The following is a 21,884-nucleotide window of genomic DNA, read 5'->3' on the forward strand; positions in this document are numbered from 1 at the left end:
AATAGCGTTGCTGGTGTTCCAGCAAAGTGAACCGTAGGAAACGCTTACGTTTTTAAATGGTTCCTCTTCCGCTTGAGATGTTGGTTGAATCAGAGTTGAATGTGCTGAACGGCTGCTGCCCCCTTGATATGAGGATTGCTTTTTATTATATTACTTGACATGATATAAACATTATATTGTATATTGGGTTATATATTATACAGCCATGGTTATATTATAAAGCCAGATCAAGAGACACAAGCTATGATTTATGTTTGGTCTCTTCTAAATTGTATATTATAATTTTGTATAAATAAAAAACTTTGAATATTGAATGTAATATTACCTGTATGTTTATTGTCCCACCACTACTTGATTGTATATCAAGTATAAAATATCATCCATCAATCATCTATGATTAAACACAGGCCGTCTCACCATTACAGTGATCAGAACATTCACCCCAGGGGGGTCCAGGGGGTCAGAGTGAGGAGGTGATGTGGGTCCAGGGGGGTCCAGGGGGTCAGAGTGAGGAGGTGATGTGGGTCCAGGGGGTCAGAGTGAGGAGGTGATGTGGGTCCAGGGGGTCAGAGTGAGGAGGTGATGTGGGTCCAGGGGGTCAGAGTGAGGAGGTGATGTGGGTCCAGGGGGTCAGAGTGAGGAGGTGATGTGGGTCCAGGGGTCCAGGGGTCCAGGGGTCCAGGGGGATCCAGGGTGAGTGAGGAGGGGACATTAATTAACAATTGATCAACAGTTAAGTTATCATTTACTAAAATCTTCTAGTAATAATTTACTAAAAGTGTTCATGTCAACTGATGTTCTTGTTAACAAAGGTATTCATGTAGACACTATTTAATAGGGTTAGGGTAAACCATAACCCTTTACCTTAATCATATGCTAATACTATATAATGATGCTTAGTACTGCATTAACTAACATATTTTAATTCTCTATTAATGTACTCTTATTTTAAAGTGTTTCCGGGATTAGTATAGGATACAGTACTGTATGATAGTGTTCTTTATATATTTTGGAGCCAATCACTGAATGAATTGGATCTGTAATGATGGTTCCAGCCTTGGCGATGGGGGCCTCTAGCGGTGAATATTGGAATACCACTTTACTTTCGGCAGATGATCTTCAGTATAGATAACGGTGTAAGCTTACAGTTTACTTTCCACATATCATATATTATCCTTTAGCAGCTGGACCCACCTGGGCCCTATAGTTTCTGTGTTTGGGTGGATGGGGGTGGTTAGTGGGTGGGTGTAGCTAGAATTGTCTGTGTGTGTGTGTGTGTGTGTGTGTGTGTGTGTGTGTGTGTGTGTGTGTGTGTGTGTGTGTGTGTGTGTGTGTGTGTGTGTGTGTAGGTAGGTAGTGTGTATATTCTATTCTATAGTCTAACGTCTTTCTCGTTTTTGTTTAACTTCCAGGATTCTTATGATTTATATAATATTTAGGCCTATGCGACAAATAATATGAATGATATCATCTTTAGGCCAACGTGATCAATAACATGAAAGATATAATAATTTGGGCCAAGTGATCAATAACATGTTCTTCTTGAAGCTCAGGAACAATATAGCCTACGTCTACAACTCAACTTAATAAATTGTAGGCCTACTAATACTAGCCTAATTCTAATTCTAATAATATTGCCGTTGTTAAACAAAGCATTTTAATTAACATTTCCTAAATTCAACATTTAGGATAGGCATATTCGGAGTTTGCACATATATCAGTGAACGGATATAACATTTGCTGAATACAGAGAATCGCCACTACATTAACTCAATAATGATAATGACGGTGATAATAATGAAAAAGATGATTATGAAACCTGACAGCGTGTAGTAAAAACACAGTATTAATTAGGTATGATAGTAAAAACAGATATAAAATAAATATGGTCCAAAATAATTAGGAGAACACGACGCTGTCACATTCAATACAATAATAACACAATAGTGTTCTCATAAGACCCATCATAACACAAGTAACACCTATCGATTGTAATCAAGCCCTCCTCAACCCGGGGAGGCAGGGGGCGCCGTGACGTCACGGCTGTTATGACGGTCAAGATGGCGCACGAGAGCAGGTTGAAGCGGAGGAGCATCTTTCTAAAAGGTTCACCTTTCGATTTTATTTTATTTATCTGATGATATACTGAAGTATGACCATGTACTCCATATTTTATAGGAGGTTTATACTGCTGTTATAATGTTGTATTACAGCGCACCAAACCCCTCCATCTCTACTCTAAACACCTTCGCTTTTTCACCATTCACATACTATCAAGGTTATTGATGATCTAGCATTGTGTGTTCTCTGTGTACTCTTTACTGGTCCTCCAAATGTTAGCGTTGAATCCATCGAGACGAGCATCACTTGCCGCTAGCCGTGCGTGTGGTTAGGGATGGGGGTCGCTAGCATTAGCCACTTCCCTTCACTAAAAATGAATAAAACACCCATTATACTGAAAACACACATTAAACTACAACACACATGAACGGGTATCACACATGAAACTACAACACACATCCAACTACAGCACTCAACTACAGTAACACACATTAAACTCCAACACTCATTAAATTATTCACATTTATATACAACATGCATTAAACTACAACACATATTAAACTACAACACATTCAACTACAGCACACATTCAACTACAACACACATTCAATTATTCACATTCAACTCGGAACGCATTAAAATACAACAGACATTAAACTACAACATACATTGAACTACAACATACAATCAACTACAACACACATGTCCAACAGCTGATGTTTAGTATTTCATTTCAGAATGAATGTTTAGAACCTTTCTAGGTATTCTGGACCTGAACGCATCTTGTTGAACCTAAAATGTCCCTGCTGGCAACAGACACTAGAGGAGGGAGAGAGAGAGAGAGAGAGAGAGAGAGAGAGAGAGAGAGAGAGAGAGAGAGAGAGAGAGAGAGAGAGAGAGAGAGAGAGAGAGAGAGAGAGAGAGAGAGAGAGAGAGAGAGAGAGAGAGAGAGAGAGAGAGAGAGAGAGAGAGAGAGAGAGAGAGAGAGAGAGAGAGAGAGAGAGAGAGAGAGAGAGAGAGAGAGAGAGAGAGAAAACAGCAGCATGATCTAGGGCTGACCCGTGTTTATGGTCAGAATCTCCTCCTGACTGTCGTTAAGTAGCAGTGCTAACTTGACAGGAACCCAGTAGTTCATTAGCATAGTTTCAGATAGGACTGTACCCAGTCGTTTAATGAGGTTATGATAATGAGGTTATGGTAATATGATGCAACGTTTGTATTCATGAGGTTGTATTAATGAGGTTATGACAAGGAGGTTATTTTCAAGAGGTTATGGTAATGAGATTGTATTTATGAGGTCATGATAAGGTTATGGCAATATGATAATGAGGTTGTATTATTTAGGTTATGACAATGAGCTTACGATTATTTGATGATGAGGTTGTATTAGCGATGCTATGATGACAAGGTTATGGCAATAGGATAATGAGGTTGTATTATTTAGGTTATGACAGTGAGGTTATGATTATATGATAATGAGGTTGTATTAACGATGCTATGATAACAAGGTTATGTAAGGTCGTAGTAATATGATCACATATTCAATATGTCATGATAATGTATTGTGATAATACGATAATGAGGTGTATTCATGAGGTTAGTGCAATGATGCTGTTGTAGTATGATAATGAGGTTGCATACAGGATGTTACGGTTGTATGATAATGAGGTTGTATTCATGAGGTTAAGATAATGAGGTTAGGTAATGATGTTATGGTAACGGTATAATGAGGCTGACGTAAGGAGGTTCAATGCTGAAGAGGAGTTCCAGAAGCCTGTGTTATCTCCCAGGTGACCGCGCTCTCTCCTCTGACATGAGACGGGAGGAGAAGGAGGTGCCAAAGGAGGTGGGTGCTGTGGGTCCGGTCCACATCGTGGTCGCCCATGAGGACGACCAGGGGTTCTCCCTCGACGAGGAGGCCCTGGAGAGACTGCTCCTGCGGGAGGAAGTGGTTGACCTCAACGTGGTGGTGGTGTCGGTGGCGGGAGCCTTCCGCAAGGGAAAGTCGTTCCTGCTCGACTTCCTGCTGCGCTACATGTACAACCAGGTGAGGGTCACCTGTACAACCAGGGGAAGTTAACCCATACATCCAGGTGAGGTTCACCCGTATAACCAGGTGAGGGTCACCTGGAAACCAGGTGAGGTTCACCTTTACAACCAGGTGAGGTTTACCTGTACAACCAGGTGAGGTTCACCTTTACAACCAGGTGAGGTTCACCCGGAAACCAGGTGAGACTGGGCTTCATCTATGATGCCTTAATGCATTGGCATTAAGGCATCATGGATTGGCTGCCGTGGTGGTGCTGGGAGTTGTCTCAGGGCTGACCTGCTGCTGTGGTGGTGGTGGTGGTGGGAGCTGTCTAAGGGTTGTCTGTGGTGTTGAAGTCCTCCAGCTCGTGGATGGGGGACGCAGAGGAGCCCCTGACCGGCTTCACGTGGCGGGGAGGCTGCGAGAGAGAGACCACCGGCATCCAGGCCTGGGGCCAGCTGTTCCTGGTGGACCAACCCGACGGTAGCAAGGTGGGCGAGGTTAGGGCTACGGTCAGCGTTAGTGTTAGGGCTAAGGTGGTAGTAAGTTAGGGTATGGGTGAGGGCTTAGGTGGCAGGAAGGTAGGGCTAAGGGTAGTAGTAAGGGTTAGGGGTGGTAGTATGGGTTATGGTTAGAGGTGGAAGTGAGGGTTGGGGTTAGTTAGGACCATCTTAGATCTTATATAACCTTAGGTAAGGTTAATTATAGTAGGAAGGGTTAGGGTTAGGAGTAGATGTGAGGGTTGGGGTTAGTGAGGAAATTTTTTCTTAGATCTAAGATAACCCCTAACCTAAGGTAAGGGTTAGGTTAAGGGTAGCTGTAAAGGGTCTTTGTTTGTGCAGGTTGCGGTGGTGCTGATGGACACCCAGGGGGCGTTTGACAGCCAGTCCACGGTTCGAGACTGTGCTACTCTGTTCGCCCTGAGCACCATGGTGAGCTCTATCCAGGTGGGTCCCCGGCCTCGCTCAGTCCATCAGGCCCCAGTGTGGTCTCGTCCACCTCAACACTACACTAGATTGTAATGAGAAGATTTAAGATAACATTCAGCCTCTCATTTGATTCCAAATATATTCTCCTGCTAGGTCTACAACCTTTCTCAGAACGTCCAAGAAGATGACCTACAACATCTCCAGGTATCCAACAATCTGCTCATCTCTATTGCCCAGTCACTCAGTCACTGGTTCACTCACTGATTCACTCACTCACCCCTTCACCAGGATGTAATTGTGTTCCTGGGTTCTTTCCTCTCAGCTCTTCACAGAATATGGGCGCCTCGCCATGGAGCAGACTAACGAGAAACCTTTTCAGGTAAAATCAAAGTTTAATTTTTTTTAAGTTTTACATTTAATATATAGTTTTAAGTTCAACCATGGAACAGACCTGAAGTGGATGTTAACAAATTGATGTTGGCAACAATCTGGCTACATTTGATCTTCTACTGACGTTGTTTTGTCACAACATTAGACATCAGAACCTGGAGTTGAACCATATTGCTGTGTGGCTGACGTTAAGATATGTTAACAGCCTGATATTAGGGTGTGTAACAGGCTGATATTAGGATGTGTGACAGGCTGACATTAGGATGTGTAACAGGCTGACATTAGGATGTGTAACAGGCTGACGTTAGGATGTGTGACAGGCTGACATTAGGATGTGTAACAGGCTGACATTAGGATGTGTGACAGGCTGCTGTTAGGATGTGTAACAGGCTGCTGTTAGGATGTGTGACAGGCTGACATTAGGATGTGTAACAGGTTGACATTAGGATGTGTGACAGGCTGCTGTTAGGATGTGTAACAGGCTGCTGTTAGGATGTGTGACAGGCTGACATTAGGATGTGTAACAGGCTGCTGTTAGGATGTGTAACAGGCTGACATTAGGATGTGTAACAGGCTGACATTAGGATGTGTGACAGGCTGCTGTTAGGATGTGTAACAGGCTGCTGTTAGGATGTGTGACAGGCTGACATTAGGATGTGTAACAGACTGCTGTTAGGATGTGTAACAGGCTGACATTAGGATGTGTAACAGGCTGCTGTTAGGATGTGTAACAGGCTGACATTAGGATGTGCAACAGGCTGACATTAGGATGTGTAACAGGCTGCTGTTAGGATGTGTAACAGGCTGACATTAGGATGTGTGACAGGCTGCTGTTAGGATGTGTAACAGGCTGACATTAGGATGTGTAACAGGCTGCTGTTAGGATGTGTAACAGGCTGACATTAGGATGTGTGACAGGCTGACATTAGGATGTGTGACAGGCTGCTGTTAGGATGTGTAACAGGCTGACATTAGGATGTGCAACAGAGGCTGATGTTTCTGGTCCGAGACTGGAGCTACCCCTACGAGCATCCCTACGGCCTGGAGGGCGGACACAGCTTCTTGGAGAAAAGACTTCAGGTACGGCTACAGCTGCTCCTCCTCACCTCCCACCCAGCTCCTCCAAGCCTTTCCATCTCCTCCACCCCTCCACTGTGTATTAACGTGTGTGTGTGTGTGTGTGTGTGTGTGTGTGTGTGTGTGTGTGTGTGTGTGTGTGTGTGTGTGTGTGTGTGTGTGTGTGTGTGTGTGTGTGTGTGTGTGTGTGTGTGTAGGTGACGCAGCAGCAACATGAGGAGCTACAGACAGTGAGGAGACACATCCACTCATGTTTCTCCTCCATTAGCTGCTTCCTGCTGCCCCACCCAGGCCTCCGGGTGGCCACCAACCCCGCCTTCGATGGAAGACTGACAGGTGATCCATCTCCCTTCTATTACTACTATATCACCGCTCTATCACAGCTCTAAACATACTCGTTCTATCATCGTTCTATCACCGTTCTATCACTCATATTGCATCTATCACTACTCTATCACCCTTTATCATTGCTCTATCAGCCTCTTTCACCCTTTATCAAAAAATAAATAAATTGTTTATCAGTAGATATTGGCCACTTTTTATCTCTAAGTATTGATCGGTGTGTCACATTAGTTTGTTACTTGTTAGTTATAGATATTGATCCGTTTGTCATCTAGATTGTGATCAGCTTGTTATTTATATATATAATTGATCAGTTTGTTATCTATATATATTGACCATTTTGTTGTTCACTCTAGATATTGACGAGGACTTTAAGAGGGAGCTGTTCTGTCTCGTTCCAACGCTCCTGGCTCCAGAGAACCTGGTAGTGAAGGAGATCGGAGGAGCCAAGCTCACATGTCGAGACCTGCTGCACTACTTTAAAGTAAATATCCACCTGTCCAGACCTGCTATAGTAGTTGATAGAGGAGTTAGTAATCAAGGGGTTGGTATTTCATAAAGGGGTTAGTAGTTGATAGAGGGGTTAGTTATCAGGGGGTTATTATTTGATGCAGGTTATTTATGAAGGGGTTAGTAGTTGATATAGGGGATAGTTATCAAGGGCTTAGTAGTAGATAGAGGGGTTAGTTATCAAGGGCTTAGTAGTTAATGGTCTACTTTTCAAGGGGTAAATAGTTTATAGAGGTTTTTTTTTTATAATTGTTTTCCTGCTCCAGGCGTACATGAAAATCTACCAGGGGGAGGAGCTTCCTCATCCCAAGTCTATGTTACAGGTAAACCAAGTCTACATCCCTAATCCCTGTTACAGGTAAACTACGCACACATCCCTAAAGCATGTTACAGGTAAGCCACGGCCACATCCCTAGTCTGTTACAGTTTAGCCACGCCCACACCTCTGGTACATGTTACAGATAAGCCACGCCCACATACTTAGTCCATGTGCCATAGTTTCCACGCCCACATCCCTAGTCCATGCTACAGAATAAGCCACGCCCACACCGCTTGTCCATGTTACAGGTTAGCCACGCCCCTAGTGATTGGCTAATACATTTGTGTTTTGGGTGCACAGTATACATTTTCAGTCTGTGTCACATGCCCACTTCTCTCTCTCTCATTCTCTCTTTCTCTGTTACGATAAAGTTACTTCCTGTTTACCTGGTGTCATGATTGTTTTATTTACTTGTGTAACCCTAGGCAACAGCTGAGGCCAATAACCTGGCTGCTGTAGCCGGCGCTAGAGCCGTCTACACCAAGAGTATGGAGCAGGTACGATATATATAATGGATGTATACTATACTAGATATATACTATAGTATATATACTTAAGTGTGTATATATATATATATATATATATCTCATATTTGTAATGTATATAGAGTTCTAGATGGATATGTTGTGTGAGTGGTAAAGAGAGTGTGCCGCCCCCTAGCTGTGTGGAGGAAACACGCCCTACATGGCCCCGCTGGAGCTGTCCCGTCGTCACCACACCCTGCGGCTGGAGGCCGTCAGACACTTTCGCTCGGTCAAGAAGATGGGAGGGGAGGAGCTGTGCCGGCGCTACCAGGAGCAGCTGGAGGCGGAGCTCGATCTGTCCCACGCCAGCTACTCCAAACTCAACGACGGGAAGAACATCTTCCAGGCGGTTCGGACGCCCGCCACCCTGCTAGGCCTCGTGTTCCTGTGCTACGCCGCGGCCCTGTTCACGGGGCTCCTGGGGGCCCGCTGGCTGGCTTCCGTGTGTCACCTGCTGATGGGCGTGGCCCTGGTCGCCCTCCTCACCTGGCTGTACACGCGCTACTCTGGGGAGCTCCGCCCCCTGGGTAACGTCATTGACCGGGTGGCGGCGGCGCTGTGGGAGCAGGTAGCTACGGCAGCCGGAGCGTACACGTCTACGACTCTGACACTTTATTCGTACACTTCTATGACTCTTTATTCAACATTTCCTCTGTTTAATCTCTGATCTCTCTCTTCACAGAAGACTCCCCACCAGGTGAGCCCCAGTGCCCCATGGGTAGTTTACCTCTAATCTGTCCCAGTATAACCTCTCTCATCGGTCCTAGTATAAGGTCTCATGTGTGGCTGCTGTGTACCAGTATCAAACGTCTCCTCTATGTCCCGTTCTTCCAGGTGTTTTCAAAACTCTCCGAGGCGCTCAGAAGCCGAGGTCGGCTGGGCCGCTGGCTGCCGGGTCGGCGCCTGCGTCTGGCCTCCAACAACAACCTGAAGAAGAACTAGTGCCACCATGTTGGCTTCTCTGCCCGGAGGCGGCAGACCTATTGGCTCCTCCTGACGGCCATGTTGAGGACTCTGAGAAGAAGGCGGGAGACTCATTCAAACACACTTTGGTGTTTTATTTATTTAAATTATTGGAAATGTGAACAGACCCACACAGATTGTTTTGCTTCTATTGTCTCATCACAATACGATGCCTCTACCTGGGTAACATAGCCACGCTCAGGGTTAGCTCCTCGCTGGACTCTGGGTAAGCCGGTCGCTAGGTGCTGGTTTCACCTGATATCGATTAGGGCGCTGGTTAGCCTAGGGCCAGCCCAGTGGAGTTAGCATGGCATCTGTCTTAGCGTGGTACCCTTTCAAGCACCGGTTAGCTTAGCGCTGCCTTGGTGGAAGCAGGTGCTCCTAGCATTGAAGACACTCGTTTTACACTCTTCACATCACTTTGTATACATGGGGCATGTATGAAATATACATAAATAAGATATACATATATAAATACATTTTCTAGACCTTTTTGGTAGCTGGATTAACAGTATAGTTATACGGTATATATAGTGTGTATTTGTACATAGTATATCACTGTATGTAACGGCAGCCTGTGGTGACTTGTGGATATGAAATAAAGCATTTTGTAAAAAAAAAATGCTTCCTTACAATGCTTTTGCATTTATAGTTGTCTATAGAGTAGCACTTAACATGCTGTTATGTGCATCTCTTAAATCTGAGCATAGTACCAACTAGTTTTATTTAGAATACAAAAACCTAGAGATGTCTTAAGTGTATTTGATTCACTAACAAAACGTAGGGAGTTCAATCTCCAAGATTATCAAGAAGTGAATTTAGAAATTACATTGAGAGTACTTGTGGGAGACAACATGTCGATGACGGACCTTTATTTACAAAAAAACAACTCAACAAGGGAAAACTTTCCTCAACTACTGGTTAAAAAAAAGTACAGGAAACCAAGATGACCGCAGCCAGGAACTCAGATCAGGTCAGCAACTGGAGGAAGAAGAGGAGACGTTAGTCAACTACACTAGAACTAACTATTCCAAACATACTGTTCATGGGCATCTCATCTATCTGGGTAGAGTAGTACTAACTAGTCCTCACTAGTACCAACATACCGTTCATGGGCATCTCGTCTATCTGGGTAGAGTAGTACTAACTAGTCCCAACATACTGTTCATGGGCATCTCATCTATCTGGGTAGAGTAGTACTAACTAGTCCTCACTAGTACCAACATACTGTTCATGGGCATCTCATCTATCTGGGTAGAGTAGTACTAACTAGTCCTCACTAGTACCAACATACCGTTCATGGGCATCTCGTCTATCTGGGTAGAGTAGTACTAACTAGTCCTCACTAGTACCAACATACCGTTATGGGCATCTCGTCTATCTGGGTAGAGTAATACTAACTAGTCCTCACTAGTACCAACATACCGTTCATGGGCATCTCGTCTATCTGGGTAGAGTAGTACTGCTCGATGTCTCTCAGGATGCGGATGTCGTCGTTCTTCACAAAGTTGATAGCCACACCTTTACGGCCGTAACGACCTGATCGACCAATCCTGAGCAAGAACACAGAAAACATCATCACCTATTTACATACATACATACATGTCAAATGTTCAAAAGGGATTAGGAAAAAAAGAGCAGGAAGCAGGTGGCTAAGAAAGAATTTTGCTAAAGATCCACCCTTATTATGTTCTGTCACTGAGATGATTCAGGTTTGTCCTTCACCTAACGTAATTTGTCTTTACATTGCCCTGACTCATGATAAAAGGTAGGCTAGACTTAAAGCTAGGGTACATCCGATGCATTTCTTGCTATATTTGTTAAAATGTACATCCTGACAGCAATCAATAAGCTAGCAATGTAGAACATTGTTAACGTGATTCCTTCTTTATTACATACAGCCAGTAACAATAGCAAACATCGCCAACATGATCCCTTCTTTATTACATACAGCCAGTAACAATGGTGGCTATCACTTACGTGATCCGTTCTTTATTACATACAGCCAGTAACAATGGTGGCTATCGCTAACGTGATTCCTTCTTTGTTACATACAGCCAGTAACAATGCTGGCTATCGCTAACGTTTTCCCTAGTATATTACCTACACAGCCAGTAACAATGCCGAATTGGATACAAACTTACATACCAACTCTCCTACGGACTGCAACAACTAACTAACTTACCAACTCAACATTTAACCCACTCAGATCTATACAAGGAATGAAGAACTTTATAGACTTATTGGTTTATTTAGGTGACCAAGAGAGGACACATAATGAATATTTACCTGTGGATGTAGAGCTCTCTGTTGTTTGGCAGGTCGTAGTTGATAATCAGAGACACCTGAGGAACATCTAATCCACGAGCCCACACATCTGTAGAGATCAGCACACGACTACACAAACATAGACACACACACACACACAAACATTTAAAAAAATCAGTAGAGGCAAATCATTTCAGCTAGAGACACAGTTGGAGAGAGACAGCTAGAGAGAGACAGCTAGGGAAAGACAGTTGGAGAGACAGACAGCTGGAAGGACAGCTGGAAGGACAGCTAGAGAGAGAGCGAGAGAGACAGCTGGATAGAGAGCGAGAGAGAAAGGTACCTGGCTCCAGATCTGAACTCCTTCATGATGGACTCTCTCTCCTTCTGAGGCATGTCTCCGTGCATCGATGACACAGTGAAGTTAGCTTCTCTCATCTTCTCAGTCAGCCAGTCCACCTGCACAAATACACAGACTGTCATACGTGGACCTTCTCCTGGTGTTACACAAGAAGACTGTGTGTACCTTTCTCTTTCCGTTACAGAAGAGGACTGTGTGTGTGTACCTTTCGCTTGGTGTTGCAGAAGATGACGGCCTGTGTGATGGTGAGGGTGTCGTAGAGGTCACACAGAGTATCAAACTTCCACTCCTCCCTCTCCACGGCAACGAAGAACTGCTTGATCCCCTCAAGAGTCAACTCATCACTAGAGGAAAGAAACAAGATTAGTACCTATTCAAACAACTCATCACTAGACCCAAGAAAAGTAACAGCATTACTATCCACACACAGTACTATAGTAAATAGTAATATATACACAACATAAAGATATCTATAGATTATATAAACCGTGGAGTACTAAACATACAGACATAACAGGAGTACTATACACACACAACCTATACATTACGTTACATTTTGAGTCCTGAAAGTTTTGGCGAACCCTCCATGAGGAACCTTAATTTCCTGACATACCTGATGAACAACCAAACATGCGATATGCAGGTAGCCACGAATGGTGTTCAGACCCGTCTATATCTTATAGTAGGATGCGTCATATTGGCATCCCTAACTAGTACCTACAGCGTAACAAGGCTTTGGTGCCTCCCTAACTCCAGCCTAGCTCCAGCCGGCTGCTATGTGTCCTTAACTAGTACCTACCGCTTCACCAGGATGCGGATGGGGTCGGTCATGAACTTGTTGGTCATCTCCAGGATCTCGTGGGGAAGCGTGGCGCTGATCAAACACACCTGGGTGGCGGGAGGCAGGTAGCGGTACACATCGTAGATCTGCTCCTTGAAACCTAGAGCACACACATGCACACATGTAAGTAAGCCCTCTCATTTCCTGTCCCGGGGGCCTTGTACAGGAGGAAGATCTGCACCTTTATTCAGCATCTCGTCTGCCTCATCCAGAACCAGCATCTTGATCGCCCTTGTCCGCAAACTCCGCCTCCGGATCATGTCTGTAGGAAGAATGACATCATCAACAACCTACGCCTCCAGATCCCTTCTGTAGGAGGAATGACTTCAACAAGAGAGCAGGACGTACCGAAGACCCGTCCCGGCGTCCCTGCGACCACGTGCTGGCCGTAGTCCAGCTTCCTGATGTCTTCTCCGACATTGGTTCCTCCAATGCACGCGTGACACTGGACATTCATGTAGTCTCCCAGAGCCAGCAGCACCTGACACATACCAGAATGAGCCGTGTGTGAGTGCACACACGTGTGTGTGTGTGTGTGTGTGTGTGTGTGTGTGTGTGTGTGTGTGTGTGTGTGTGTGTGTGTGTGTGTGTGTGTGTGTGTGTGCGCGTGCAGTGTGTCCGCCTACCTTCTGGATCTGACCGGCCAGCTCTCTGGTCGGGGCAAGGATCAGCGCCTGGGTCTCCCGGACCTGCAGACACACAAACCACCATCGTCATGACAACAGCCATACATACCACAAAAACCTATGAGTACTATACAAACAGACATTACAACGGCAGTGCTATACAAACATGTAACCCACAAACCTAGGAGTAGGATACATAGCAGTACTATATACACAAGTCATCTATACAATACATAAAGAGTACACTACATACAGACATGACTATATACAAATGTGTTTTATAGCAGTAGGTACCTGAATGTCCAGACACTGCAGAACAGACACACAGAACGTTGCAGTCTTTCCAGTTCCAGACTGAGACCTGCAGAGAGAACCAGTCATGTTCAGAACACAAGAGAGAAGAGACTAAATTCATCTATTAAACCTCAACCAACCAGCCAGTCTAAAACTGGTCTTTAAACACAGCCAGACTCACTGAGCGATGACGTCTCTTCCTTTAATGATCTGTTTGATGGCTCTCTGCTGGATCGCAGACGGCTTCTCGAAACCTGAAACACAAAATTTAAACCATACATGTTAAACCAACACACCGTTATAAACCATACATTGACCAATAAACAACAGTTTAAACCGTACAGATCCAATAAACATTTTAAACTTATATACAACATTATAACCGGTATCCTTATTAAACCAATACACAACATTTTAAACGAAGGTAACGAACCAGCAAGGCTACTGGAGGCCAGCGGCGCGGTGGTACTTTAGCTAGCATGGGCTGACTAGCATCTTAGCTAACGTTGATGTGTACTGAACATAACAATCAGGAAAAACAAACTAGTTTCATTCGTTAAAATACGTATGTACGTTTATAAGAGAAATGCTTTACAACCGCAATCTTTAACAGAGGGTTAGATATGTGGTAGTAAAATAAGTATCATTCAAATATTTGCCGCCGTCCAACGGGCGCAGTGTGGCGGCCTAGCCGGCACCGGATCCCCGGCCTACCGTATGCGTAGACACCGCGGAGGAGGTCCTCCCGCAGGCCCATGGTGTCGAAGGTGGGGGTGACGTCCACCTCCTCGCTGGTCTCGAACTCGATCTTCGTCATGTCTTCCTCCTTCAGCAGGCGCCTTTTGGACGCGACTGGAGCGACGGCCATGGTTTCTTCTATAATGTTTTATCGAACTACGGAATAAATTCAACAACTTGACTGGTCTTTGTGTACTAAACTTTAAGGATCTCGTCCGCGGAGTGGGGCGGAAGCAGAGTAGAGGAAAGACCGCCGCGTGTGTCGCGTACATGACGTCACACGACGCTATCTAGGTCTAGGACATTCAACATCGTCCCCATCAGGCGAGAGAAGGAACCGCATGCCAATTTCCTTGTATACTTCCAGATCAGCAATCACTCAATTAAATGAGTCTTGTCAACAGCATCAGCTTAATAAATGTAAACTAATGTAACTAGTGATGCCATTAAACAGACGCATTGTTCTAACCACTGCTGAGTGTAAATATACAAACAAAGCCTCCGACCGGGTACAGTGCTCCACCCTGGTGTGTAGGGTGGAGCAGCGGCCTCCGACCGGGTCCAGTGCTCCACCCTGGTGTGTAGGGTGGAGTAGCGGCCTCCGACCGGGTCCAGTGCTCCTGGCTCTTCAAGGATGCTGGATTTAAAGCAGGATACGCTGCTTCGCCAGCATTCCTTCGGGTTCCGGTAGCACCTCTGCACCTGCTGCCCAGACCAGTCCTGCTGCTGGAGGGTCCCACTCCGAGCGGAGGTGTGTAATCTTCATGAGATGGACTGGACTGACACCGTAGATATCCTTGTACCCATGGAAACTGATCTGGTTTAACCTTAGTTGAACTGGCCCTGGTCTAACTTTGGTGGACTGGTACTCTAATCTGGTCTAACTGTAGTTGAACGGTCCCGTAATCTGGTACAAAGTTTAGTACAACTGAACTCTCCTAGTCACAGGTTTTCATCAGTGGATTATAGGTTCCATCACCATTGTGTTAGCTCATTCTAGATAGGTAGTGGCTTGACAGACATTTATTAACAGGAGAATCTTCGAGATTGCCCCTTTAACAGTGCCCTAGTCTGGTCTTACTATATCCATTCATATATTAATAAATAATAAGCGCTTTACATAGTGTGTGTGTTACATCAGGATTCATGAATGAAGCGTCTTGTAAAACATAATTTTTTGATTATTATTTTACATCTATTAAGAAAAACATATACAGGCAGTGGACTACAAAAATAATACATTCATGTGAACAACACACACAGTCTCAAACACACACAGGCGCTCAACACTCGCACAGTCTTGAAGAATGTTCTCCAATGGCCTAGAGAACATACAGGGTGGTGTCAGTCCTCCTTGGTGTGGGGTGTGACTTCCATGTTGACAACCTGCAGCTCAGTCAAGTTGCTGCTCCCGCCTGGCTGCTGGCCAATCACCATCTAGGAGGAGGGAGGGGGCGGAGTCAGCCTTGTATGTATGTATGTATGTATGTATGTATGTATGTATGTATGTATGTATGTATGTATATATATATATTTATTTATTTATTTATGTTAGTGTGTACTTACAGAGTGCAGCTGAACAGCTGATACTGGGATCTGAGTGACAGGAGGCAGTGAGGTCAGAAACACCTGTTGACCTGAAACACATCATCATGGTCGTTATGGGAATGAAATGTGAAAGTGGTTGTCATGGTGATGAGATTAAATAGTGCAGCGTACACATAGCTGTTATTTTGGCGGACCACCAGGTATATTTAACGGCTACCAAAGTATATTTTGCAACCCATTTTAGCATTTTTATATCAGTCCGAGAGAAATACCCCATCCATGTACAGTCAGTTTAATTATTATATACAGTCTATGTTAAGTCAGTTTAAGTTTAACCTGAATTATACACCGTTTATTTTTTACACCCACATTGGAGCTCCACTGGGATGCATTGCTTAACCTGCTTGCTACTGTTGGTTGTAGAGCCTGCAGGATGCACTTCTAAACAGCGATTTTATTCCATTAGGACTACTTAATTTCGGAACAATATGGACCAAAGCACCGTCTCCTGGGTAGGTATACATCGCTAGACATACTAGTCTTTAGTTCCCCGTCACATGTCTGTCATTCAGAGCGTGAATATCTGTTGAATATCTAATAAACCCCCCCCCCACAAGAACACCTCTGTGGGAGAAAACTGGAGAGACTCATGCTAGTCTTGAAACCAGATGCGTGGTTGTCATGGTACCTTGTTCGTGGTTGGGGGCCGAGCCGCTCTGAGAGAAGGTGTTGAGCAGTGTCAAACCAGCGTCCGTCAGGGAGGAAGTGGGCGTGGCGTACATGACTGTGTGACCTCCTGGATACATCATGTGACTCGCCACCGTGGAGGGGAGCGAAGAGGTCACGATAGTGGCTGAGAGAAAGAAAGAATTAAGATCACTCACTCTAATTGGGGTGAAAGATCCAATAGTTAATTTTGTTAAGGTTGTGTTGCTGCAGAACCCTGGCAGTGTTGCTTCCAGGCTGCAGTTGCTCGAGGGTGTGCAGGCCTTAAGGGTTACCTGTGGAGGCGGTGCAGTGAAGCTCAGAGCTCTGATTGGTGGTCAAGTGCTGACCGCCAGGCTGCACCTGGATGGCCTGCAGCTGCTGGGACATTCCCCCTCCTGATCGATGGGTAGAGGAAGAGAATCACCAGATACACATCAGACAATGTATTGATACGAGGAGAAGCAGGTGGTTGCTAGGGTAACAACGTGGTCGCTACGGTGCCCACATGGTTTCTAGGGTTGTTAGGGTAAGCCAGATTGTTGCTAGGGTAAGCCAGGTGGTTGCTAGGGTAACCACAAGGTGGTTGTTATGGTAAGCCAGATGGTTGCTAGGGTAAGCAGGGGTGGTTGCTAGGGTAACCACAAGGTGGTTGTTGTGGTGCCAAGGTAAGCCAGGGTGGTGTTAAGGTAAGCAGGGGTGGTGCTAAGGTAAGCAGGGGTGGTGCTAAGGTAAGCAGGGGTGGTGCTAAGGTAAGCAGGGGTGGTGCTAAGGTAAGCCAGGATGCTGCCAAGCTGATTGCTAGGATAATCATAGGATGGTTGCTAGGGGGATGCTGGGAAAGAATGTTGAAAGTTGACCAAGACAGACAGGATAGACAGGTAGAGACACAGAGAGACAGGCAGTGCTGACCGGTTAGTGAGACAGGCAGACGGAGCAGTGTGGCTGGCTGAGAAGAACCAGTGCTAGTGGGGCCGGTGCCTAGGGGTCCCTGCAAAGCCAGCTGCTGGCCCTGCAGCTGTCCCTGGAGCTGGCTGAGCGGGATGGTGTGGGTCCCATGGGGGAGAGAGGTGCCTGCTGGGGGAGGAGGAGCAGATACATCAGCCTAAAACACTACTGATGGTAAAGGCCCTTCTATACCCGGATGCTAAAGGCCACTAGGGCAGGATGATAGGGCCAAAATCCAACTCACCATACCTTTCAATATCACTTGATATAATTAGTATAGTGGTCAATTAATGCGTTAACATTAGCATGTGCATATAGCCCATTACAGGCACAGTACCCAGAATGTGTAAGCTCTGAACAGTCAGCCGTTGAAAATGACTTTACTTCATGACAGCTGAAACCTGCCCATCGCCCAGCGCAGATTGAAAACGTATCTTTCCAAACTGCATCTTGACCCATGGATACAAAACTACAAACAACTCTAATCTAAAATTTAGCACTTCAGGCAGTTTTCTCATTGGATGGGTTTTATGCACTTGCATGATACTAGCAATGCTGTGGACCAAAACATCAGCTAAATGAATGTGATGCAACAGGTTGGATGTGTTCATCAGTATTAGTAAGCATCACTCTCCGACACACATAACATCGCAAAAACAGCCCCACACAACTGGTCGTCCAGATTCCCAGACTAGTTACTAAGCAAACACAGCTAGTCCAGATTCCCAGACTAGATATTAAAGGGGTAGTTGGGAGGATTCAGTGGCATAAAGCTGTTATTATAGTAAGCAATTATAATTGCTCAAATGAAAAGTCTTCTCTAGAATAGCTGTCCATTCGAGGCTACTGTTGTAACATGTCAACTATGTAGGTATAAAGGGCTTTTATTAAAAAGATGAGACATTAAAGGGATAGTTCAGGATTTTGGACATCGGGTCTCATTTCCAAGTGAGCCAGTGTGTTATTTATCATTGGAGACCGTTTTCAACACTTTTCATTCAGTCCTTCTAGTTGCAGAAATCGCTGATGCTAGGCTAGCGCAGGAGACCTAAACCCTAACCCAATAAAAACTGTTTTACCCACTCCCGAGGCAAACCAATTATAATGCCTGACTATCAATGTAAATGTCTGTGTTGATAGAATAGTGTTAGAAATAAACTTACCCTTGCATCACATTGCATTTAATTTATAATCCCTGTAGTTGGAAGGAAGCTACGGCAGCGGCGGACTGATATTACCTGGAGTGCGCTTTTCTGTTTACCTTCTGCTGTAGTGAATTGGTTGCTACACCGGAGCAAAGTGAAATTCCGCCGCTGCTGAGAAAGTAGTCCCCCAAAATGTAATGTGATCATTGCGATACAAGGATAGTTTTATTTCTAATATTATTCTATCAACACAGACATTTACATCGATAGTCGGCATTATAATTGGTTTGCATCGGGTGTACTTTGGAGTGGGTAAAACTGTTTTTATTATCAGGCTAGCAGTTACCCTCGACTTGCGCTAGCCTAGCACCAGCGATTTCTGCAACTAGAAGGACTGAATGAAAAGTGTTGAAAACGGTCTCCAATGATAAATAACACACTGGCTCACTTGGAAATGAGACCCGATGTCCAAAATCCTGAACTATCCCTTTAAGACATCTCTAGGTATAGTTTACTGGTCTTCATCAAGTCACCTCTATCTTGAGTTTACTTATCTCTATATATACTGTATTTACTGTATACAGTACTTAATCAAGTCCTGTCCGGTACAATGTGCATCAGGCCATGTAGTTCAATGGTGAAGAGCCATGAAAGAAAACACAAGTGCTGAGAAGACATGCCGTGTCGGAGGCAGAGCTTGGACCTACCAGACATGAGGGTGAAGCCCCCAGGTAGCATCACGCTGGTGGAGGTCTTGAGAAGCGTGCCGTTGGTGGTGGAGGAGGAGGAGGTGCAGCCCTGCCAGTGAGTAGGGATGCTGGACTGCACCTGAAGAACTCCTCCCGATGAAGAGCCAGAGGAGGAGACGGACGTGGGTAGGGAGGAGACGGTACTCTGCAGACCGGCTATGGTGAAGGCTGGCTTGACCATCTCCTAAACACAACCACACAGGAGCTACTGTATTACTACCAAAGTATTGGTGGTACTACATGGTACTAGGCTAGTACAGTGGGACTAGCCTAGCACCATGGGACTAGCCTAGCACCTTGGTGCTACTGTACCACCATTCTGTTAGTGTGTACATGGCAGTGCATCACAATTAATTGCACATTCATTTAAATAACTTTTTTTTAAATCAAGTCACACACAAAAAAAAGTGTATACAAAAGGAATTCTGTACACTTTTTTTACAAACCATCACAACTTTTTGGACAAGTGTTGCGAATTAGCACGTGTGCTAAAACACTCAAACAATGCATCTGGTTTGTCCAATGTAATTGCTATGTCCACATCAAATAAACATTAATAATCACAATTACATTAATAATCAAAACTCAGCATTAGCGCTCAAACGAATCATGGTCATGCCGTTGAGGGTGCTAGCATTTTATGTGTCCAAGTGCCGTCTGACATGATGTCATGTGACGGGTGGCCAGGTTGTCAAACTGAATTGATAATCTTAATAGCAATAACTCACGGATCACAATATGGGGCAAATAAATGGTCATTTTTTTCCAAATATCCTAGTGACCTCATCAACTAGTACCTGGGATAAGATCAAAACAACCCCAGCTGGTTACCTTGGTGACCTCTGTGCAGCCTTCAGCCTCAGACACCTGGTACGTTAGGTCCGTCTCCTCGAAGCCGGTGGCGCTCATCCGCTGGTCGGAGGAGGGGTCGGAGCGTGGCGGGGAGTCGGGGGAGTTGAGGCAGGTCTGGATCAGGGCCTTACCCGTCTCGCTGGTGATCATGGGCTGCAGCTTCCTGGTGGCAAAGGTGTACACGTGGCCCGTCTCACTGGCCACCAGCAGCAACACCTGGGTTCCTGTTAACGTAGACAGCTCATAGGCCTAGAGGGCAGGAAGCACACACAGATGGACCAATCAGGGCCAGCTGATTATTACTCCAGGTGAGATGACATCAGTCCAGGTGACATGACATTACTCCAGTGTCGTAGCATTCCAGTAACAGCAAAACTCCAGTAACAGCAAAACTCCAGTAACAGCAATACTCCAGTAACAGCAATACTCCAGTAACAGCAATACTCCAGTAACAGCAATACCCCAGTAACAGCAATACCCCAGTAACAACAGTACTCCAGTAACAGCAATACTCCAGTAACAGCAATACTCCAGTAACAGCAATACTCCAGTAACAGCAATACTCCAGTAACAGTACTCCAGTAACAACAATACGCCAGGTTAAATAGCATTACTCGAGTAAGATAACAGTCATTCGACAGATCATTACTGCTGGAAAAATAACAACTCTAGTAACAAAACATTTCTCGATTTGACGTAACATCAACTTTACTCCACATCATCCATGATGTTCTACGGCAGTGTTGTGGTCGCATCAGAAAGGTCTACAGAGGATTTGCATGCCCCATTATAGAATGTATTTTAAAACTAACATTCAGCGAGTAGTCAGCAATACATTCTTCAGAAACAGGCTATTTTAACAGAGCCCTGTTGTGTGTAGTTGAAACACATACTCACTTTCTTCATAATACCAGTCTTCCTTTTGCTAAAAGTTGTGTACCGTCTGAGTTTGTTGTCTATGAATTCCATTTTAATTTTGACACGTCCGCGGGTCTTCTTGCCCGGCTTTGCCCCAGCGACTCCGGGGGCGACCCCAACGTAAGCCCCGGTCAGTACCCCGGAGCTTTGCGCTGAGTGTCCCAGCTCTCGCTCCGACCGCTCCCGCTTTACCCCTCTCCGCTCCCCGCCAGAGCCCTGGGTCTCCTCCTCGTCCCCGGAGTCGGAGTCCTGTTCCGAGCCGCTGTAGACCAGGTCGGGGTACTCGGTGTTCATCGGTGCGCTGGGTGAGGGGGTCACCTGGAGGCTGTTGGCTCCAGTCCCGGGTCGCCCTCCTCCGGCTCTTGTTCCCATTCCGTTCTCGTCTCCTCCAGGCCTTCGGAGCCCAAATCCGCTTCTAAAAAACCCAATCTCCCAACCTCTAAACTGCTAGTTATCCGAGCTAGTTAACCAGTAACACTAGCGCTTGTTAGGTACGTTTGCTAGCTGAACGTTAACTAGCTGAATGCTACGCTACCTAGCATTAGCCGCCGAGCTAGTGGATTGACAGCATTTACTTTAGCATATCTTCCGATCTTCTGAAGACATCGATGCTTTAACAACCGGCGGATGAACAAATCTGAATGCAATAATATTAATATTTATAACAAGATTGATGTAAATAATAATAACGTTATTTACGCAAAGTTATAAAGTTGAGTTCTCACGGACCAATGAGGGCCCAGCCCC

General features: G+C 45.2%; 3 protein-coding genes across 5 annotated transcripts; 1 reads left to right on the top strand and 2 right to left on the bottom strand.

Moving 5' to 3' along the window:
• Positions 1 to 2,060: 2,060 nt before the first annotated feature.
• LOC311341091 (atlastin-2) lies at positions 2,061 to 9,123 on the top strand (the record flags this gene model as incomplete). The annotated part of the gene is made up of 14 exons (XM_084465998.1): positions 2,061 to 2,106; positions 3,852 to 4,108; positions 4,447 to 4,581; positions 4,933 to 5,037; positions 5,173 to 5,223; positions 5,342 to 5,398; positions 6,397 to 6,489; positions 6,684 to 6,822; positions 7,185 to 7,312; positions 7,605 to 7,661; positions 8,083 to 8,154; positions 8,318 to 8,749; positions 8,864 to 8,878; positions 9,016 to 9,123. The coding sequence occupies 14 exons, from the start codon at positions 2,061 to 2,063 to the stop codon at positions 9,121 to 9,123; spliced, it is 1,695 nt and encodes a 564-aa protein (XP_084322124.1).
• Positions 9,124 to 9,999: 876 nt separating this feature from the next.
• Positions 10,000 to 14,527, bottom strand: eif4a3 (eukaryotic translation initiation factor 4A3). The gene is made up of 12 exons (XM_084465452.1): positions 14,249 to 14,527; positions 13,716 to 13,788; positions 13,535 to 13,601; positions 13,241 to 13,303; positions 12,963 to 13,095; positions 12,796 to 12,876; positions 12,573 to 12,714; positions 11,979 to 12,117; positions 11,756 to 11,871; positions 11,434 to 11,541; positions 10,570 to 10,697; positions 10,000 to 10,125 (listed from the first exon to the last, which is right to left on the bottom strand). The coding sequence occupies exons 1-12, from the start codon at positions 14,400 to 14,402 to the stop codon at positions 10,109 to 10,111; spliced, it is 1,221 nt and encodes a 406-aa protein (XP_084321578.1). The 5' UTR covers positions 14,403 to 14,527; the 3' UTR covers positions 10,000 to 10,108.
• A 931-nt stretch (positions 14,528 to 15,458) lies between these two features.
• Positions 15,459 to 21,884, bottom strand: srfa (serum response factor a). 3 transcript variants are annotated; one of them, XM_084465448.1, is made up of 8 exons: positions 21,117 to 21,884; positions 20,199 to 20,468; positions 19,326 to 19,551; positions 17,438 to 17,599; positions 16,822 to 16,923; positions 16,509 to 16,673; positions 15,839 to 15,909; positions 15,459 to 15,709 (listed from the first exon to the last, which is right to left on the bottom strand). In XM_084465448.1, the coding sequence occupies exons 1-8, from the start codon at positions 21,507 to 21,509 to the stop codon at positions 15,617 to 15,619; spliced, it is 1,482 nt and encodes a 493-aa protein (XP_084321574.1). In that variant the 5' UTR covers positions 21,510 to 21,884; the 3' UTR covers positions 15,459 to 15,616. The 3 variants fall into 3 exon arrangements, with proteins under 3 accessions (XP_084321574.1, XP_084321573.1, XP_084321575.1); XM_084465447.1 differs by having other exon boundaries at positions 17,438 to 17,602; XM_084465449.1 differs by lacking the exon at positions 17,438 to 17,599.

The sequence above is a fragment of the Micromesistius poutassou genome (genome assembly GCF_964030765.1).
Source record: "Micromesistius poutassou genome assembly, chromosome: 3".
Taxonomy (NCBI): domain Eukaryota; kingdom Metazoa; phylum Chordata; class Actinopteri; order Gadiformes; family Gadidae; genus Micromesistius; species Micromesistius poutassou.